Source organism: Cydia splendana, chromosome 16 (assembly GCF_910591565.1).
Source record: "Cydia splendana chromosome 16, ilCydSple1.2, whole genome shotgun sequence".
Taxonomy (NCBI): Eukaryota; Metazoa; Arthropoda; class Insecta; order Lepidoptera; family Tortricidae; genus Cydia; species Cydia splendana.
Window position 1 is genome coordinate 4,333,048 of NC_085975.1, and position 21,598 is coordinate 4,354,645.

The 21,598-nt window shown below is 39.9% G+C and overlaps 1 protein-coding gene and 1 non-coding gene across 2 annotated transcripts; both read left to right on the forward strand.

The window, feature by feature from the left end:
* Positions 1-152: 152 nt before the first annotated feature.
* LOC134798123 (mitochondrial potassium channel ATP-binding subunit) lies at positions 153-20,184 on the forward strand. The gene is made up of 14 exons (XM_063770465.1): positions 153-311; positions 397-739; positions 1,246-1,401; positions 1,895-2,040; positions 3,510-3,585; positions 4,229-4,369; positions 5,522-5,706; positions 7,072-7,249; positions 8,015-8,134; positions 9,335-9,438; positions 10,711-10,885; positions 13,477-13,655; positions 14,998-15,145; positions 18,412-20,184. The coding sequence occupies exons 1-14, from the start codon at positions 265-267 to the stop codon at positions 18,502-18,504; spliced, it is 2,091 nt and encodes a 696-aa protein (XP_063626535.1). The 5' UTR covers positions 153-264; the 3' UTR covers positions 18,505-20,184.
* On the forward strand, positions 2,651-2,757 carry LOC134798484 (U6 spliceosomal RNA). Its single transcript, XR_010145200.1, has one exon. It is a non-coding gene; the product is annotated as a U6 spliceosomal RNA (small nuclear RNA).
* Positions 20,185-21,598: the final 1,414 nt, after the last annotated feature.

The window sequence follows — 21,598 nt, forward strand, 5'->3', positions numbered from 1 at the left end:
TCGCGTATGAGTTTTATTAATATTATTATACATATAAATTAACAATGTTTTTGTATCAAAAATATGTTTATACTGTTCTGAAAAGAGCGAAGAAAGCGTATCTAAAACAGCGTCGTGACTTTGACTTCAATGTCTTATTCTGACACTGACACTTTTGACAGTTGTGTGTTATTACCGAATCAACACATAATTTCGTTAATTAATAAATAAATCATGCTCTTTTAAGCTTGAATTTTATTCCTCAAGTAAAATTATTCGCCTAAAATGTGGCAATTGCTACAAACTCAATCAAGCCACTTAATGCGGCAAAGGTAAGTGCTATAACCTATTCTAAGTGGGTACGTCGTGTTTTCTGCCTAATTTATCACTAATTTAATTAAATTCTTGTATTTTCAGGTTATTACCAGTAAAGAACAGTTGTTACTTTACCAAATTGGTAAAGGAGAACCCGTCAAACGTCGCGAGACGTTATTTTTCGGAAGCCAAAAATGCCTCAGAAAAAAGTTCAAAGTCCGGTTTCCTATTGACTTGTAGCCCCTGGAAATTGTGTACAGGCGTTAGTTTAGGTTTAGGAGCGAAGTTATTGTTAAGTAATGGACCTGTGTTGTGTAAGGCGCAACAGAACTCTAGGATAATACAACGGAGGCCTAATATTAATGATGATAGTGCAAAGTTTGATTGGAGAAGATTATTTGAGTATCTACGGCCGCACAAATGGTTGTTAGTGGGCGCTATAGCTGTAAGTATGTGTAAAGTTTAACATAAAAGCATCTAGTACGCTATTTTTTGTGATAAAATGTCAAAAGTACTACAAAGGGATAATTTTGGAAACTGTCCAACCATTCTCCCTTTACCTTCAAGCTTCACTTTCAAATATATTTTTATAACATGTCACAATTCTTTAACATGTATCTTACAAATGTAGATCAGGCTGCTATCAGTCAGGGTTTCCCCATATTTTTTCTAGTTGAGAGCCCATTCTAGAAAAGCCCAAAAACACTTTCTGTGTCAGGGGCAGTCAGGTGTTTAATTGTCTAGTGGCCCTTGATTACTACAAAACTTGGCAGTGAAAATAAAAGAAATGCTGTAAAAAAAGTCAAATTTTGTCAGTATTTTTTAACCTTTCATATGTTTGAGTTATGAACTCTTAATAAAAATAAAAGAAAGTTTCAAATTCAAAAGCGTAAAAATTGGCTTGTGTCTTACCAGTATACAAGAGGTTAATAATTTTCATATTGTTTTCAGTCTGCATTAGCGGTCGCATTCCTAAATGTGTATATCCCGGCGATGTTGGGAGTGATTGTCAATGTCCTGGCGAACATGAAGAACAATCCGACAGCGGACTTTTTAGATGAGATCAAATTCCCTGCTATGAAGCTCATATCACTATACATTGGACAGGTATGAATTCACTGTTTGACGCAAAAGTTCTAACTTTTACTGAGTGAATATTTTGCAATTAGCTAGTTCTGCTAGGGTGTTACCACACCAATCGATGAATGGTATCAATTGATGGTAGAATGGAACAGTCAATATCAATCAATAGTTTCTACCTAGACCAATCGATCAACATCGATTGTTCCATTCTACCATCAATTGATTATCGATCACTCTTAGACCAATTTGTGTATGTACAAGTATGACAATAGAATCATAACTAGATTTATATATCTTCTGCCCGCGACTTTGTCTGCAAAAACTACCCTATGTCCTTCCCAAACTCACTATACTGTCCATTCCAATATCACTAATATAGCTATACCAAATTTCATCTAAATATGTTCAGCGGTTCATGCATGAAGAGGTAACACACAGACATAGTTACTCTCGCATATCATATTAGGGATTTAGTGACGGATTTTTGAATACAATTATTATATTTATAATCTTGCAGGCAGCATTTACATTCATGTACATCCATCTACTGGCGCAAGTTGGCGAGCGGGTGGCTTCACAGATGAAACAGGACCTTTTTGTCTCCATCCTCAACCAGGATATGGCCTTTTTTGACCAGGAGAGGACGGGAGAGCTTGTCAATAGGTATGCCACATTAACCCTTTAACCGCCAGAGTCTGATATATAAGACATTACATATCCAGCTCATTTCGTCACAGTCTGATAAATAAGACAAAGATCTGATTTGGTTTTTACAGCACATTTATAACTCCCGTAACTATGCCAACCTTACTCTGCGTGGTACAGTCATCAGCAATAGTGTCTTACACAACTAGGGCCGCAAAAATATGTGACACGTTCTTATTTGGAGCGCAATATTGCTGGCGGTTAAAATGTTAAAAAAATTCTGGTTACTAGCGCCATCTATGGACGAAGTGATGCACTACTTTGTACTCAGAGTAAAACCATCAACGCCATGACTTTCATATAGAAGTTTGTAAGTTCGCCGCTAGGTGTCGCTACTGCGCTTTAACACCATGAGTGGCGAATATTTTATCATTTTAAAAATATATAACATAACTATTTTCCATTTTTGTGTTAATTTTAATTTACTTATTACTACTGATCTCTATTTTATGAAGTAAAATGTTAATTTAACTGTTATTTAGCGTTTAAAACTTCAGAAAACGTACATTGCGCTAACGAGGTTTTTAAGTCCAGTTGGTATATATACAAATGGATGACCCTATCAAGTGTACTTGCTTCGGCAGTACATATACTAAAATTGGAACGATACAGAGAAGATTAGCATGGCCCCTGCGCAAGGATGACACGCAAAATCGTGAAGCGTTCCACATTTTTTCGCTTTATTGTATTTGATTATTTTAATAAAATTCTTTACGTGCCCTCTAACGCATAATACTAACATCAATAAATTGCTCTGATAATTAGATTAAGATTAATTACGATTCATAAGAGCTTGTTGCTAGGCCTACATGAATAAAGTAAATTTTGTTTGTTTGTTTGTTTGTTTGTTAAACGAGCTACTACATAGAGCTTGTAGCTTAGGATGGTAGGTATTTCATCTGTCCATGGTTTTTCAAAATGTTTTAAAATGTTAAATGTGTACGTATATGTATATGTATACGTAGTTGACAATTGCGGCTTATCAAGTAATTTTTTTGATAGTTGTGTCTCCGCGAGAAGTGGCACAAAAATGAAGCGAAAAAAAAAACTTTTTTTTCATCCAAGTTTAAGGAAATGAATGTCTGTAAAAATATGCATTATAAACTCCATTTTATGCTCCTTCATTCTGAATTTATTTAGTTACTCTCGCTTGCTTGGTTTAGCTGAAATAACCGTTTAAAAATTACCTTGATATTTTGACATTTTCGTGGATAAGTCTGGAACAAAAGAAGATCGAATGCTGATATTATGCATACAGTGTTCTTAGGACCTGCCACTACTGCACCTCAAATTACAACTAAATCCCTCGCGGGGGCCAATCTTGTTAGCTTAGCCTGCTACCCTTTGACAGATGGAATACCACACTTAGACAAGCTGATGCCATTTCTTAAGTTCATTAATACCGTGTAACATTTACTTGTTTCCAGGTTAACAGTTGATGTACAAGACTTCAAAAGCTCATTTAAACAGACTATTTCTGGAGGACTAAGAGCTTTAACTCAGGTATGATTTCCAAATACACAACTATTAAAGTCAATGTGGAAAAGATATAAAATCTAATGCAGAGAAGAACGTAATAGGGCAACGTCTCTTATAATGGGGTACTTTCCTCTACTTAAAATAAGTAAATTATTTCACACCGTGCACAAAATAAAGCATCAGATAAGTATTAGAAAAACATAGATAGCAGATATTTGTAAACACAATTTCTATTTAATAAATAGTACGTCGCTCAGGGACCTCAGGGTGGTATTGATGAGAGAGTGAGACGCCATGCACATTGGACCAATATATTGGACAGATGGAATACCACCCTTAGACACAGCTTTTCTCCTGCTCTACCGACCTTCCATCAGTAGGTATGTGTGTGTGAGTGTGTGCGTGCGAGCGTGCGTGCGAGCGTGCGCGTGTGTGTGTGTGTGTATGCAAGAATTAAAACGACTGAAGACCTTGCAGCCGGTTTCCCCTTATAGACGGTTTTCCCGACATTGAACTAATTTTTTTTCATAAGTAGATAGGTATGTTAAGAATTGTTGTTTCATATGTAGGAACCTCGGCACGAAAAGAAGAAGAAGAAGAAGTACGTATGTTATAGGCTAAGTTAAATTTGTAACAATATTTTTTTAACAAAAGTGTTATATTTTAGGTGGTAGGATCAGCAGTGAGTCTACTCGTCATATCTCCACATTTAACCGGGCTGACCATGGTGTGTGTGCCGTCAGTCGTCATCGGGGGCACATTCATCGGCTCCCTCCTGAGGAAGCTCTCCAGAGAAGCACAACAACAGGTACTTGTTGAATGAACCACAAAATAAATAATAGTACAATGCTCAGAATTATCTGTACCTACCTGTAACAAAACCGATCACGATCAAGTTACTTACTTAAGTTGCTCAGTGACCCAAAAAGGATCTTGGCCTCTGACACAAGAGTGCGCCACTCTGCCCTATTCTGCGCCACTTCACGCCAGAACAGTTGGGTATTCCGAGGGCGGACAGGTCTTTTTGGGCTTCATCACTCCAGCGGTATCTGGGACGCCCAGGCGGACGTTTCCCGCCCGGGTGCCCCACATACGCTCTTCTCACAGCACGATCAAGTTAAACTCACCTAATCGAAATACTCTTGGAACAGGTAAACCGTCTTTGTAAATAAGCTGAAAAGATAAACTATAGACTACTGACAACAACTTTTCATATAGGTACTATTCCCCCAACGCCCTTTATTTGGAACAATTGGCAGTTTTAACACCATTAAAACCACAGCGTTGATATACATAAAGACGTAGGATCGCTTAAGATAAAATCTGTCACTTCATGACTAGCTGATTTCGCACGCACACAAGTGACAAATAAACTCACTTTTTGAGTTTGAACACTTTGAACCACTTAGCGCTAGCCCTCGACTTGTGAATGTGTGCAGGTCTAACGAAAACACGAAAATTTGTGTTATCACAAATAATTGTAGGGTATAAACCCTACTAGCGACCCGCCCCGACTACGCACGGGTTACATAAAACTTTAACAAAATCTACATCTAAACCTTCATATTAACTCTCATTTATAGACGGGTCTAACGCGAATTTTATTCAATTACCTTGATTTACCGACGTTTCGACACAGGTTTCACTGGTCGTGGTCGCGGCTGACTGATGTCCCAGCAAAATGTGTAAACAGAGATTTGTGCAACTACCCGACGAAAAGTGTATGGAAAAGTTTGGGGTAGACATCACATTTTCAAACCACCCACTACACATAATGTTAATATTGTAAATATTATATCTAAACCTTCCTCAAGAATCACTATTGATAGGTGAAAACTGAATGAAAATCTGTTCAGTAGTTTTTGGTTTATCGCGAACATACAGATAGACGCGGCGGGGGACTTAGTTTCATGATATGTACATAGTAATATTTCAAGTGTGTGTTTGTTTATTTTCACAGATAGAGAAAGCGACACTAGTAGCAGAAGAAGCGATATCCAACATGCGTACTGTGCGAGCATTCGCGGGCGAAGAGAACGAAGCGCAAATGTTCGCGCGCGAATGCGACGCCGCGGCTGAGCTGAGTACGGAGTTGGGGCTGGGCGTAGGGCTGTTCCAAGCTGGCACCAATTTGTTCCTGAACGGGTCAGACATTTCTACTTCAAATATTTTACACACAACTGCAATATTACATTACGATCTTCTTCAGTCGGTCCCTCAATACTGAGGATTGTGACATCATATCCTTCTGTTGAAGACCAGGTTCCTCCATAGGGTTCTGTTCCCCGCTAAGCGCATGGCCTCGTGCAGTTTTAATTACATTACGATACAAGTGCGAAAAGTAGGAAATTACCTTTTAACACGTGTATTGTACAACGTTTTACAGTACATATCGGCACTACTTTGAAAAAAAACTTGTATCTTGTTCTGTCAAACAAAAGAAAAATGTAGTATCTATGTATGGGATGCATACAGTGTTACTGCCTTTCAACTTTGAGTAGCAGTGTGAGATACGAGATTTTTTCAAAATAGTGTCGACATGGCCCTTCAAATTTTTGACATAGGCACATATTGTCCTTAACCCTAGGGCGGTAAAGTAGCACCATATGTACTGTAAAAGTACATACCCACATTATAGCGTACTCTTGCGTATCTTAAACGCAACGCACTAACAACCTCCATCCTCCCTAATAAGCATGAACAACTTTTCCTTTACGAGGGTCGCACTGAAAGATTCGGGAATGGGACACTTAGAAATAACATAATAGAAACAGGCATATAATTTATAAAAATGTAACTCTTTATAAAACTTTTAAGGTATATTCCATTTGGTTGTCATTTGTATTTAAGAATTACTGGCAATTTGAAAATTGTATGTCGAACATTATTTGAATTTTTGGCCAAGTGATTTTTCGGATCATATTTTTAAACGGTTTTCAATATGCCCTCAGCGAACAAATAAAAGTTACAATGGGCTTCTGTTATTTTTTTATGAACTAGAGTTCATCGTACGCTCGTTTGCAGTTAAAATTAAATATGAAAGTCACTTTCATTTTATCCCATGGGTGATCTTAAAGAAGCATGTCATTCCAAAGCGACGTCAAAAATTAAAATCGCATTTGTGCTGTTAATTAAAAAGACTGCCAAAAAAGTTGCATATCGGCAGATTTCGACATTCCTAAATATTCATATGACAACAGTAAAAAAATCTTTTATATATATATATATATATATGTAAAAAAACTTCAATTCCGTTGGCTACTCCACGAATTTCATACAAAACCACTAAGGCCCCAAAATCGCCATACAAAAAGGACTTTGGGATTATGAGCCGTGTGCATTACAGAATGATTACTTTCAAAAGAAAATTTATATGCGTGGTCAGTTTGAGTTTAAGTATGTATTAAAATAAAGATTGACCGTCTAGATGCGACAGTTTTCTCTATTCCGGACATTTTCAGTGCAACCCTCGTACTACCAAAAATCTTTAACCATAATTTTCTCTTTCAGAATGGTCCTAGCCACAATGTTTCTCGGAGGTCACCTCATGGCCAACGGCCAGATGTCTGCTGGTGACGTCATGGCTTTTCTAGTCAACGCCCAAACTGTTCAACGATCCGTCGCACAACTCTCTTTGCTGTTTGGTTCAGTCGTGAAGGGACTAAGCGCCGGTGGCCGTGTGTTCGAGGTGAGACTTTATGCCTATGAAAATAGAGTCGATTCTTGAATGAAGTTACACCAATTGGTGATGTCATGGCTTTCCTAGTCAACGCTCAAACTGTTCAAAGACCGTCGCACAACTCTCTTTGCTGTTCGGTTCAGTCGTGAAGGGAGTAAGCGCCGGTGGCCGCGTGTTTGAGGTGAGACCTTATGCCTACGTTATAGAGTCGATATTTGAATGAAGGTACACCCATGGCCAGGTATTGGTGATGTCATGGCTTTCCTAGTTAACGCTCAAACTGTTCAGAGATCCATCGCACAACTCTCTGCTGTTTAGTTCAGTTGTAAAGGAAGTAAGTGCCAGTGGCCGTGTGTTCGAGGTGAGACCTTATGCCTACGACATTAGAGTCGATTTTTGAATGAAGGCAGACCAATGGCCATATATTAATGACCAATGGTGATATTATGCCTTTCTTAGTCAACGCTCAAGCTGTCCATAGATCTGTCTCACAACTTTCTTTGCTGTTTGGTTCAGTTGTAAAATAAATATCGGTGATGTTATGCCGTTCCTTGTTAACACTTGTAAAGTTGAACAGGGAGTAAGCGCCGGTGGCTAGACTAGTATGGAGATCACTTGCTCAAATTCTTTCCGTTAGCTCAATTTATTACACTATGTTTTTGAAGGAAAAAAACAGAAATATATTATCGTTTACCATGTAGATTTTTGCATGATTTTTTATTGACTTGTTTTGGACTTAAATGGTTTCATAACCTATTTATATTTTCTTTTCAGTACATTAACAAGGAGCCAAAAATGGACACATCGGGCACGAAAGTGATCAAATACCACGAGTTACACGGCGACATCGAGTTTAAGGACGTCACATTCGCTTACCCAACACGGCCTGAAGCGGTAAGAAAAACTTAGAAACAGAGTCATGCCTGTTGAGGCATAATACCAAAATGCGTAAAATCAAGGAGTATTGTAATAGAGAGGTAAACTCTAACCCCCTTATTTATAAAACTTTACGGGCCTGATTTAGTTAAATTATGTTTTATCCCTTTCTTACAAATACATAAGTCAAAATGACAGATAAAGACAAACGATTATTAGCTATTTACCTTATAAAGTAGGTGGTACCAAGACTTACAACGCCATCTGGACCGCCTATCGAGTTCGAGGCTCTAATTTGTTCTAGATGTTACACAAATTACACATCCTGGCAATGGGTGTGTAATGATCCGTATAACAATTTTTGATATATTTTCAAAAGATATAACAACTTTTGATATAATTTCATGGTGTATAATCACTTAAGCGGTATAATGAACTTTTGATATAACAACAAAATAACTATTTTCATGGGATATAATGTTTAATCGATATAAAAGCTATTCGTTATAACGTTTACTGGATATAATGAATATTTGTTATAAGGATTTATGGTATAATGATAATGTATTCAAATGTATAAAAATAAGTTGAGGTTTGTCAGTAAAAGTAATAAAAAAAGTCGGTTCTGGCGCTTCGCCGGCCGCTACCGCGGCACGCTCGCTTCGCTCGCTCGGCTCGCGCGCTGTAGGGTCGCAGTTATACCTAACACTCCTCCTCGCTTCGCTCGTCGTCGTACCTAACTGAGACCTGCCTTAAATTCGAATACGTAGGTTGTTATATAGTAGTAAATATTAAAAATTATACCAGTACTACATTATGCCAACTGAGCGTTATATCGAACATAATTATATCACATATACGTTATACGCTGTTAATGTTAGATTAGAAGTTGTTATATTACAAGTTCATTATACTTGACGATAGTTAGACTCTCTAAGAATATACCATGTATTGTTATAGCAAAAGTGCATTATGTCCCTCAATCGTTATATCGACTAAAAATATATCAAAAGTTGTTATATGGACCGTTACGCACCCCCTGGCAATGTCAGAGCGTCTCACTCTCTCATTAAAGCAAAATGTGAGACATTGGACAAAGAAATTGAATAGAAGGAATACCACCCTTAACCGTGTCAACATGTCGACATTAGTGATATACAAATATATCGGGAGTTTTCTTTCAAAAACACAAAATAATTGATTTATTTCAAATTACAGATAGTTCTGAAGAATTTCAACTTAAAAATACCGGCGGGAAAAACTATAGCCATCGTCGGTACTTCAGGCAACGGGAAATCTACCATAGCCGCTTTGCTGGAAAGGTATGGATACTGACATATATCTATAAAACATACGAAACCACGTTCGACGTGTTGCCTCCCTGTCACACTTACGTACGAATTTACAAGTGCGACAGAGAGGCTAAACGTCGAACGTGGTTCGCGGGAGGCCCTCTGAAGCTATCGATATAAAATTTGGAATAGTTATGAAACTTAGGAACAACCCTAACCCAAACACATTGCAAGTGTATTTTTTTAATTTAATTTTTATTAATTATGGAAAATGCCCAATATAAGGAGGGGGCAAAATTTCAGTGTAGTTACTAGGTCGAGTGGGATATCATTTGAAAGAGCTCGAATTGAACATTACAAAACGATTCTTTTTTTTCATAGTGAAAAAAAAAACCCAGTCCCCCCTTATCTCCGAAGCTTACCAACGAAAAATTTTGAACATTATAATAACATTATCATACATATTACAGGAAAATAATAACCACACCTCTATCTTGAAAACTTTTTTTCTTTTATCAGAGAACTATAGAAAATTTAATTTGCAATTTAAGCCCTTTGGCAGGTGTTTATTATACTTGAACATCTATGAGATTACACTTGAAACACTTCTTCCAAATAAAACAAAAATTATTGAAATCGGTTCACATGTTAAAGAATTATCCCTGAATAACCGACATACTTTCAGCTCGCGCAAATTAGTTCAAGCCAATTTGCTGATAGATGGCGCTGTACACGCTTAGTATACTTATGGCAAAGAGAATAAAGTCTATAGAGACGGATTGTCAAAGTAAATTATGTAGCCACTGTACATTTACTGCCATCTTTCGACAGAACATAAAACTGTTAGAACGCCATTTGACTTTGATCCTTATTCTTTCAGTGATATGTGTTAACTTATTAAATATACACGCCATCTACTCGACTATAGGCCAAAGGTATGGTTCCATGTTTTCGAGCGATGGCGCCACAACCTTCAGCCTATGCTCGAGTAGATGGCGTGAATATTAATATTTAAAAAGTTAACACATATCAGTTAAAGAATAAGGATCTAAATCAAATGGCGTTCAAACAGGTTTAATCTTCTGTCGAAAGATGGCAGTAAATGAACTGTAGCTACATAATTTACCATGACAGTAACTCTCTTCTTCAAATCCTCTTTGCTTATGGTCAAGAGTCTTTCGTCATTATAGTTAAATGAAAAAAATTTAAGTTTGTACGGAACCCTCGGTGCGCGAGTTAAACGAACTCGCACTTGTCCGGTTTTTTATTTACTTAACGATTACCAGCGGACAATTTTTACAGATTCTACGACGTAAATGAAGGACAAGTCACCATAGACGGCATAGACGTCAGGGAGATGGATGCCAAGTGGCTCCGCGGTCGTGCCCTGGGCCTGATCAGCCAGGAGCCGGTGCTGTTCGCTACGAGTGTGAGGGAGAACATCAGATACGGCCGCCCGGAGGCCAGCGATGATGAGGTCAGTAATGAAATACACAAACTACCTAATTGTATATAAGTGTATAGCGCTGTCTCGCTCACACCAGTGTCACCATAGACGACATAGACGTCAGGGAGATGGATGCCAAGTGGCTCCGCGGTCGTGCCCTGGGCCTGATCAGCCAGGAGCCGGTGCTGTTCGCTACGAGTGTGAGGGAGAACATCAGATACGGCCGCCCGGAGGCCAGCGATGATGAGGTCAGTAATGAAATACACAAACTACCTAATTGTATATAAGTGTATAGCGCTGTCTCGCTCACACCAGTGTCACCATAGACGACATAGACGTCAGGGAGATGGATGCCAAGTGGCTCCGCGGTCGTGCCCTGGGCCTGATCAGCCAGGAGCCGGTGCTGTTCGCTACTAGTGTGAGGGAGAACATCAGATACGGCCGCCCGGAGGCCAGCGATGATGAGGTCAGTAATGAAATACACAAACTACCTAATTGTATATAAGTGTATAGCGCTGTCTCGCTCACACCAGTGTCACCATAGACGACATAGACGTCAGGGAGATGGATGCCAAGTGGCTCCGCGGTCGTGCCCTGGGCCTGATCAGCCAGGAGCCGGTGCTGTTCGCTACAAGTGTGAGGGAGAACATCAGATACGGCCGCCCGGAGGCCAGCGATGATGAGGTCAGTAATGAAATACACAAACTACCTAATTGTATATAAGTGTATAGCGCTGTCTCGCTCACACCAGTGTCACCATAGACGACATAGACGTCAGGGAGATGGATGCCAAATGGCTCCGCGGTCGTGCCCTGGGCCTGATCAGCCAGGAGCCGGTGCTGTTCGCTACTAGTGTGAGGGAGAACATCAGATATGGCCGCCCGGAGGCCAGCGATGATGAGGTCAGTAATGAAATACACAAACTACCTAATTGTATATAAGTGTATAGCGCTGTCTCGCTCACACCAGTGTCACCATAGACGACATAGACGTCAGGGAGATGGATGCCAAATGGCTCCGCCGTCGTGCCCTGGGCCTGATCAGCCAGGAGCCGGTGCTGTTCGCTACTAGTGTGAGGGAGAACATCAGATATGGCCGCCCGGAGGCCAGCGATGATGAGGTCAGTAATGAAATACACAAACTAATTATATATAAGTGTATAGCGCTGTCTCGCTCACACCAGTGTCACCATAGACAACATAGACGTCAGGGAGATGGATGCCAAGTGGCTCCGCGGTCGTGCCCTGGGCCTGATCAGCCAGGAGCCGGTGCTGTTCGCTACTAGTGTGAGGGAGAACATCAGATACGGCCGCCCGGAGGCCAGCGATGATGAGGTTAGTAATGAAATACACAAACTAATTATATATAAGTGTATAGCGCTGTCTCGCTCACACCAGTGTCACCATAGACGACATAGACGTCAGGGAGATGGATGCCAAATGGCTCCGCGGTAGTGCTCTGGGCCTGATCAGCCAGGAGCCGGTGCTGTTCGCTACAAGTGTGAGGGAGAACATCAGATACGGCCGCCCGGAGGCCAGCGATGATGAGGTTAGTAATGAAATACACAAACTAATTATAATATATATAAGTGTATAGCGCTGTCTCGCTCACATCAGTGTCACCATAGACGACATAGACGTCAGGGAGATGGATGCCAAATGGCTCCGCGGTCGTGCCCTGGGCCTGATCAGCCAGGAGCCGGTGCTGTTCGCTACAAGTGTGAGGACGTCCAGAATCCAGAGGCCAGCGATGATGAGGTAGTCCAGCGGTCGGCAACCTTTTAGCAGCCAAGGGCCACATAGTAGTTAAAGAAATTGACGCGGGCCGCACTTTGGTAATATTTGTGACTTTTAGCAGACATTGTCGTTTGTCAATGTAACCATGAAATACGTGTTTTTTGAATAAATTATGTTTATGTTTAAATATTACATACAAAATAACCAGGGAGGCTCGCGGACCGCAAGCGAGAGGTTCGCGGGCCGCATGCGGCCCGCGGGCCACATGTTGCCGACCGCTGAGGTAGTCTATAGAAACTATTGAATTTTCTCTGGGGCACTACTCTAACAACATAAGTAAGTGTAGAAAATGCCACTCATCGTTATTGTAGATGGCGTCATTTATTATATCTACGTTTCAGCTTTGTACGTCGTGTGTGAAAACTATCATGCGATATAAAACTATCATAGGCGATCGGTCTGGCCCAGTGGTAGTGACCCTGCCTATGAAGCCGATGGTCCCGGGTTCGAATCCTGGTAAGGGCATTTATTTGTATGATGATACAGATATTTGTTCCTGAGTCATGGTTGTTTTCTATGTATTTAAGTATTTATATATTATATACATATCGTTGTCTGAGTACCCATAACACAGGCTTTCTTGAGCTTACAGTGGGGCTTAGTCAATTTGTGTAAAAATGTCCTTAATATTTATTTATTTATTATTATTTATTTATCATCTCACTGATATTTCTAACTTCCAAACGTAAATTTGGAGTAAACTTGGCGCTGCTACAAACAGAAAACCAAAATGGAAACATAACAGCGTTTTAGGATATTTAGAAACATATTATTATCGTTATTTATTTAAAAAAAATGATTTATTTATATGAATTTTTATTCCAGGTATATCGCGCGGCCATGACAGCAAACGCTCACGATTTCATCCTCGGCTTCCCCGCCGGCTACGACACGATGGTGGGAGAGAGAGGCACGGCGCTCAGCGGCGGGCAAAAGCAAAGGATAGCGATAGCGCGCGCTGTACTGAAGAACCCGCCTGTTATAATACTGGATGAGGCCACTAGGTAAGAGACGGCACGATGTTAGAGAGAGATGTAGACACTATTGACAGCGAACGCTTACGGTTTCATCCTCGGCTTCCCCGCCGGCTATGACACGATGGTAGGAGAGAGAGGCATGGCGCTCAGCGGCGGGCAAAAGCAAAGGATAGCGATAGCGCGCGCTGTACTGAAGAACCCGCCTGTTATAATACTGGATGAGGCCACTAGGTAAGAGACGGCACGATGTTAGAGAGAGATGTAGACACTATTGACAGCGAACGCTTACGATTTCATCCTCGGCTTCCCCGCCGGCTATGACACGATGGTAGGAGAGAGAGGCATGGCGCTCAGCGGCGGGCAAAAGCAAAGGATAGCGATAGCGCGCGCTGTACTGAAGAACCCGCCTGTTATAATACTGGATGAGGCCACTAGGTAAGAGACGGCACGATGTTAGAGAGAGATGTAGACTGACACACTATTGACAGCGAATGCTCACGATTTCATTCTCAACTTCCCCGCCGGCTACGACACGATGGTGGGAGAGAGAGGCATGGCGCTCAGCGGCGGGCAAAAGCAAAGGATAGCAATAACGCGCGCTGTACTGAAGAACCCACCCGTGATTATTCTGGATGAGGCGACTAGGTAAGAGGGAAGGAGATAAGAGATTGCTTAGTGAAGGCAAGAGCAAAGGACAGCTATAGCGCGCGATGTTTTAAATAATTCTCCTGTTACGTACAAACAAGACAAAAGGTACACAACAGAAGCAGAACAAAAAACCGGCCAAGTGCGAGTCGGACTCGCGCACGAAGGGTTCCGTACCATTACGTAAAAACGGCAAAAAATCACGTTTGTTGTAAGGGAGCCCCACTTAAATATTTATTTAATTCTGTTTTTAATATTTGTTGTTATAGCGGCAGCAAAAATACATCATCTGTGAAAATTTCAATTGTCTAGCTACCACGGTTAATGGGATACAGTCTGGTGACAGACAGACAGACAAACGGACAGTAGATTCTTAGTAATAAGGTCCCGTATTTACCCTTTGGGTACGGAACCCTAAAAACAGAACATTTACCTACGGTCAGCTGCACCAGCATCAGTAGTGGGTCCCTGTAACCGAAGGAAAGTCTCAAATTAAAGTGGAATTTTCATCATCACCTATTCGAAAAAGGGCTTTTTCTTCCCCGCTAGGAGGGATCAAAGTGGCACTTTTCTTCCCTGCTAGGAGGGATCAAAGTTGTACTTTTCTGTTCTAGGACACGATTTTTTCTTTCTTGCATAGTATTTTTTTTTTGGTCAAATAATACATATTTTGGAACATAACAATTTCCTCATAGTTGATGTGAAATGGAATTTTCTTTTTCAGCGCACTAGACTCCGCAAGTGAGAAAGTAGTACAGACAGCATTGGAGACGGCCGCCAAGGGACGAACGGTGCTCGTGATCGCTCACAGGCTATCAACTGTCATGAATGCTGACGTCATAGTCGTGTTGAATCGAGGGAAGATTGTCGAGGTATGTTATAATATCAACCTTGTTTATAAAGTAGTACAGACAGCACTGGAGACGGCCGCCAAGGGACGAACGGTGCTCGTGATCGCGCACAGACTGTCAACTGTCATGAACGCTGACGTCATAGTCGTGTTGAATCGAGGGAAGATTGTCGAGGTATGTTATAATATCAACCTTGTTTATAAAGTAGTACAGACAGCACTGGAGACGGCCGCCAAGGGACGAACGGTGCTCGTGATCGCTCACAGGCTATCAACTGTCATGAATGCTGACGTCATAGTCGTGTTGAATCGAGGGAAGATTGTCGAGGTATGTTATAATATCAACCTTGTTTATAAAGTAGTACAGACAGCACTGGAGACGGCCGCCAAGGGACGAACGGTGCTCGTGATCGCTCACAGGCTATCAACTGTCATGAATGCTGACGTCATAGTCGTGTTGAATCGAGGGAAGATTGTCGAGGTATGTTATAATATCAACCTTGTTTATAAAGTAGTACAGACAGCACTGGAGACGGCCGCCAAGGGACGAACCGTGCTCGTGATCGCTCACAGACTGTCAACTGTCATGAACGCTGACGTCATAGTCGTGTTGAATCGAGGGAAGATTGTCGAGGTATGTTATAATATCAACCTTGTTTATAAAGTAGTACAGACAGCACTGGAGACGGCCGCCAAGGGACGAACGGTGCTCGTGATCGCGCACAGACTGTCAACTGTCATGAACGCTGACGTCATAGTCGTGTTGAATCGAGGGAAGATTGTCGAGGTATGTTATAATATCAACCTTGTTTATAAAGTAGTACAGACGGCACTGGAGACGGCCGCCAAGGGACGAACGGTGCTCGTGATCGCGCACAGACTGTCAACTGTCATGAACGCTGACGTCATAGTCGTGTTGAATCGAGGGAAGATTGTCGAGGTATGTTATAATATCAACCTTGTTTATAAAGTAGTACAGACAGCACTGGAGACGGCCGCCAAGGGACGAACGGTGCTCGTGATCGCGCACAGACTGTCAACTGTCATGAACGCTGACGTCATAGTCGTGTTGAATCGAGGGAAGATTGTCGAGGTATGTTATAATATCAACCTTGTTTATAAAGTAGTACAGACAGCACTGGAGACGGCCGCCAAGGGACGAACCGTGCTCGTGATTCGTGATCGCTCACAGACTGTCAACTGTCATGAACGCTGACGTCATAGTCGTGTTGAATCGAGGGAAGATTGTCGAGGTATGTTATAATATCAACCTTGTTTATAAAGTAGTACAGACAGCACTGGAGACGGCCGCCAAGGGACGAACGGTGCTCGTGATCGCGCACAGACTGTCAACTGTCATGAACGCTGACGTCATAGTCGTGTTGAATCGAGGGAAGATTGTCGAGGTACGAATGTACAGATGTAGTGCATAATTATTTTCCATCGTATTTTCACGGAAACGTACCAACGTATCTTGCTATTTCAGTCAGTCTCGGTACAAAAGGTACTCGGTACAAAAAGACTGAAATAGCAAGACACGTTCATAAGTTTCCGTGAAAATACGATGGAAAATAATTACGCACTACATCAGTATGTTTGTTAACGTTTTGGACGCCAATGACCGATATATCCGCACCGCAGGTTCAACGCAAAATACCGATTAATCGGTCACAGACCACAGAGCAACATAGACCTACGTGCATATGCATAAAGTACAATTTCAGTTTTGACACTTCGGTGACGTGGCGTCCGCGTGACAGCTTTTGTGTTTGACACGGCGTCGAAAAGGTTAACCATTTGAATGCCACGCCTATCGTGCGCGGCGCACTATCGTTAAACTTGTCGGAAATCACGAAGGTTGATATTTGGGCTGTATCCGCGCGTCAGTTGACGTCTTTGTGTAAGGCCTGAGTGGACGCTCGGAGCGGAGCGTTCGGCGCGGCGTGCAGCGTGGCGCCGGGCTCACAAGTGATTTGAGCAGCGTGCACTAAGGCCGCTCCTATACGTTTGCATTTGTTTAACATGCACGCCGTACGCCCCGCCCCGCTGCACGCTCAACTCGAGCGTCCACTCAGGCCTAGGGAATGCAATCTCGCACCAAGATTGGCGATTCGAGATCTCGCACGAAAAATCTGAATCGAGATAGGGTGTTTCGAGATCTCGCCCGTCACACTTTCGAGATCGAGATTAATCTCGACGAGATCGAGATTGGACAAAGTAACTAAAAATGTGTTATTATGAGCAAAACTTTCTAAGAATTCCGTATATACTACTTATTTAGAGTACCTACGTCATGTTTTAGTTTGAAGATCAACAAATTAATCCACATTTAATATAAAAACTACTTTTATTAAAAAAACTAATAATATGTATGTAGCTCTAATTTGCATGTAATTATGAAAAAGTGGTAATAATTATTTTTAATTTTACAAAATTGTAAGCAGAGGCAGTAACATGCTCAGTTGATATTTTTGACAAGCACTCAGCAACTTACAAAAAATCGGGCAAGTGCGAGTCGGACTCGCGCACGAAGGGTTCCGTACCATATAAAGAAAAAAAAACAAAAAAAAAGCAAAAAAAAAACGGTCACCCATCCAAGTACTGACCACTCCCGACGTTGCTTAACTTTGGTCAAAAATCACGTTTGTTGTATGGGAGCCCCATTTAAATCTTTATTTTATTCTGTTTTTAGTATTTGTTGTTATAGTGGCAACAGAAATACATCATCTGTGAAAATTTCAACTGTCTAGCTATCACGGTTTGTGAGATACAGCCTGGTGACAGACGGACGGACGGACGGACGGACGGACAGCGAAGTCTTAGTAATAGGGTCCCGTTTTACCCTTTGGGTACGGAACCCTAAAAAATGTAGGGTAAGCGAGCAAAATTCATAAATAATTGTGACTGGGTACGTTAAGTTTGTCCGATGTTTCCGCACAGAGCGCGCCACAGTGCTTTTATCGTCGGCTAACTCAGCTAAAGCCGGCCGCATAAAATAGCACTGCCTGAACAACATGAACCTAAGGTCAAAAAGATTACTCAAAACAAAGTAATTCACACGGATCAATCTTTCAATCTAGTTCGAGATCTCGAAAATATTAATCAAGATCTCGACCGAGATTGCTAAAATCGAGATTTCTTGTCAACAAGATTGAATCTCGAAAATTCGTGCGAGATCTCGCGAGATCGAGATTGCATTCCCTACTCAGGCCTTACACTTTGGTGGTTAAAGGGTTAATTGTATATTATATGGTTTTATGTTAATTATGTTCATGTCTTATTTTTCAGATGGGAACCCACGATCAGCTGAAGAAGCAGAAAGGTTTCTACTGGAACCTGATCAAACAGCAGGACCAAGACGCCGAAAGCAGATCCTTATGAGAACAAGCATAAAAGTCTAATATTATCTCGCTAAAATGCACAATCATCAAGAGCTTACAGGCCCTAAACTGAAAATCATAATTAGATTCCAAAAAAAGTATGTCAATGTTGCCACTGCAATAATTTGTTTGTAAAATAGTCAATTCCTTTTTATAGATACACACGATAAGATAATTGATATATTGGTAATTTTACTCCTACGATTTAAAAAAAGTACCTTTGTTTACTTATTTTTACATAAATACAAGACGCGCTAGTAAAAAGTGGCAACATTGTCTTACTTTTTTTGGAATCTAATTATCATTTTCAGTTTACGATTATGAGTTTATGACTCCTCCTTATAGCAGGCGTGGCTCACTCCGCGATTTCGTCGCGTCGCTACAAGTACATGCGACCCACACCAATTTTGGTGTCTAGCAGTAGTAGTTGCCGCGTACCGCTACAGAACGGACGCCTGCTCGCGCTTGCGCCACCTTGCGGTCATATCTGTCGTAATAGACGCATTTTGTTAGAGAGTGAACCTTCTGTACCTATACCTAGTACTATTATTTATTCTGTGCTTGTCGCCATGAAAGCTTCCGGCCGGATCATCAAAATCAAAGGTTCTTTTTAAATGTGTTTAGTGAAATGAAAATTTGGCAAATGAATCATCTGAAAATTAAGGGCCGATGGTGATCCAGATGTATAATTATGTACTGTTATGTGAGTTGGAAATAATTTTAGTTAAGCATAACATGTTACTGCTGGAAAAAAATGGACATGGTATGACTTACGTTCTATAATTTCCATAAACCTGAGTCCCTATTTACATAGATACGGTCGAAAGTATTAATTTAAAGCAATATGAAAGTCGCTAGACACCTCATACTATTGTCACTGTGACAAGGTACGAAATGGGTCATAAATTAATCCTTACATTATTTATTCCATAATTACGTGAATATTTATTAAGATTATGCAGTAAATATTATTAGGAAACGAAGAAATGCTACACAAATGTGTCTCAAAGATGTAAAATATGTAGTTAATAGATATCACCTTTGAAAAAGTTAATACTTATTCAATATCACATAGTAAAGATTATTTAGTTTTGTTCCTTATTTATTTATTATGTATAAAGTAAACCAATTAAGTTTTGTGTTTAATATTAATACCACTTTTCGGCTGTGAAAGTATTTATTTTAAAGGTATGTTGCGTTTTTTTTTACCTTTGTACTATCTGTTCATTTCCACAGCCAAAGTTATTGTTTATTATCTGGCTTAGAATTTTGCTCTATGCATTTGACACAATATATCGAATTATTTTATAGACTTTTTGACCAGTTACCTTCTGCCACGCCAAGCATATTACTGTTACAGCTATTTGGAAAACCTTTTTCAATTTGTGAATTATTGAGTAAGAATATGCTAACATACATTTGATAAGTTTTTTAATAGCTGCCTAAAAGCATAAGCGTGGCGCTTAAAAAGTTAGTTTCTACGAAAAAGGGTTGAGCACCACTATCATATTGTGTAGATATTATTGCTCAGTTGTAGATCTTCGGTTATTGTAATAAGGATATATGGATGTGGATATAAAGTACATTAGGGGAGAGTAATTTATTATATTTGTGTAATATTAATTATTTTGTGCGTGTTAGTGACTGGGTTTGTTGTCAATAAATCACTGTTATATATAAATATGTTTTTTTTTTATATTTATCTAATACCTACCTTTAAACGAGCAATTCTTCAATTTCGGAGATCACGAAAACGGCTCTATCGATTTCGATGAAATTAGCTATATGGGGGTTTTCGGGGGCAATAAATCGATCTAGCTAGGTCTTAGCTCTGGGAACACGCGCATTTTTGGGTTTTCATATGTTTTCCGAGCAAAGCTCGGTCTCCCAGATATTAGCAATAAATTATGGCCGAGTGGAGAAAAAACTTCGATATACCATTGATGTGATACATTGTAGGTAATATTAAAAAACACAAAAATGAAGTAACTTTTAGTTTGATTTTGTGCAGATACCTATTAATTGCTACTATTTACCCCTGACTTCGTCTGCGTGGGATAATGATGATGATTGATAAATTAATGAATGAAAAACACCAAATTTATGAATGAAAAACACCAAATCCGGAGAAATCTTTATTGCATACAGATCACCAAAATTGTTTGTACAGTAATTTAAATAACACTGACAAATATTTACAATACTTAATTCTAAATAATTACCGATATAATTACCTACTCTTAATTTAAATAATCCATATTTACATTAAATAAAGTAACAATTTTCATTTATTTCAAACATTACCTATATTTTAATATACAAGTATACTGATAGTATTTATCTATGTTTTTATCTATTATTACCTAGATCAAGATTTCCCATACACTTAAGTATATGTTAAAAATCTTCGTTTACTCGATTTTAACAAGTTGACAAACACTATAGTTTGTATCTTTAGGTATTAAAATAAAAGTAAACCAACAATTTCTAAATTTTCGGGTAGTTATAACATTTATTGGTTAACTAACCAAATACAAAACCGCCTGGATCAGTCACTGAACGACTACCCTCAACTGGCTTAAGGAGCCATTTGAGGGTAGATTTTGTTTACTTTTATTTAAATACCTAAAGATACAGAGTATAGTGTATTTGAGTGCACAGCACACATTTGTTACTTAGTTTAGAATTGTCATGCTTGTTAAAAACTCATCTACACACCTCAAATATTTCTAGATTTTTATTCCTTGGAATGAAGTACTTATTCTATTTATTTTTACACTTAAGATGTTCGACGAAGAATAGTGACTAACGCCGAGCAGTCACTAAACTAAAAATGTGGCTTTCCATCAGCACATGGAGCATAAGGACCCTTCTCTAACGGAAAGCCACATATTTTTAATCCCCACCCGATCCCTGTCTTCCATAAGTGACAGTGCATAAACATTAAAATAAAATGTAGTATCGCGAGGTATAATTATGAAAAATGTTTAGTTATGCTATGTAATTAAAACAACAATAATTATGTGACCGATCAGCTATCTAGTTGTACCAACTAATTTCCCAGTATCATTTCAGGATTAAAATTAAATATATAG

What these genes read in the sequence shown, in the direction of transcription:
- LOC134798123 (XM_063770465.1), top strand. Translation starts at nt 265, where the DNA reads ATGTGGCAATTGCTACAAACTCAATCAAGCCACTTAATGCGGCAAAG. An exon ending in AGCCACTTAATGCGGCAAAG is followed by an intron (nt 312 to 396) that starts GTAAGTGCTATA and finishes TTGTATTTTCAG; the next exon opens with GTTATTACCAGTAAAGAACA. An exon ending in CCGGTGGCCGTGTGTTCGAG is followed by an intron (nt 7,250 to 8,014) that starts GTGAGACTTTAT and finishes TTTTCTTTTCAG; the next exon opens with TACATTAACAAGGAGCCAAA.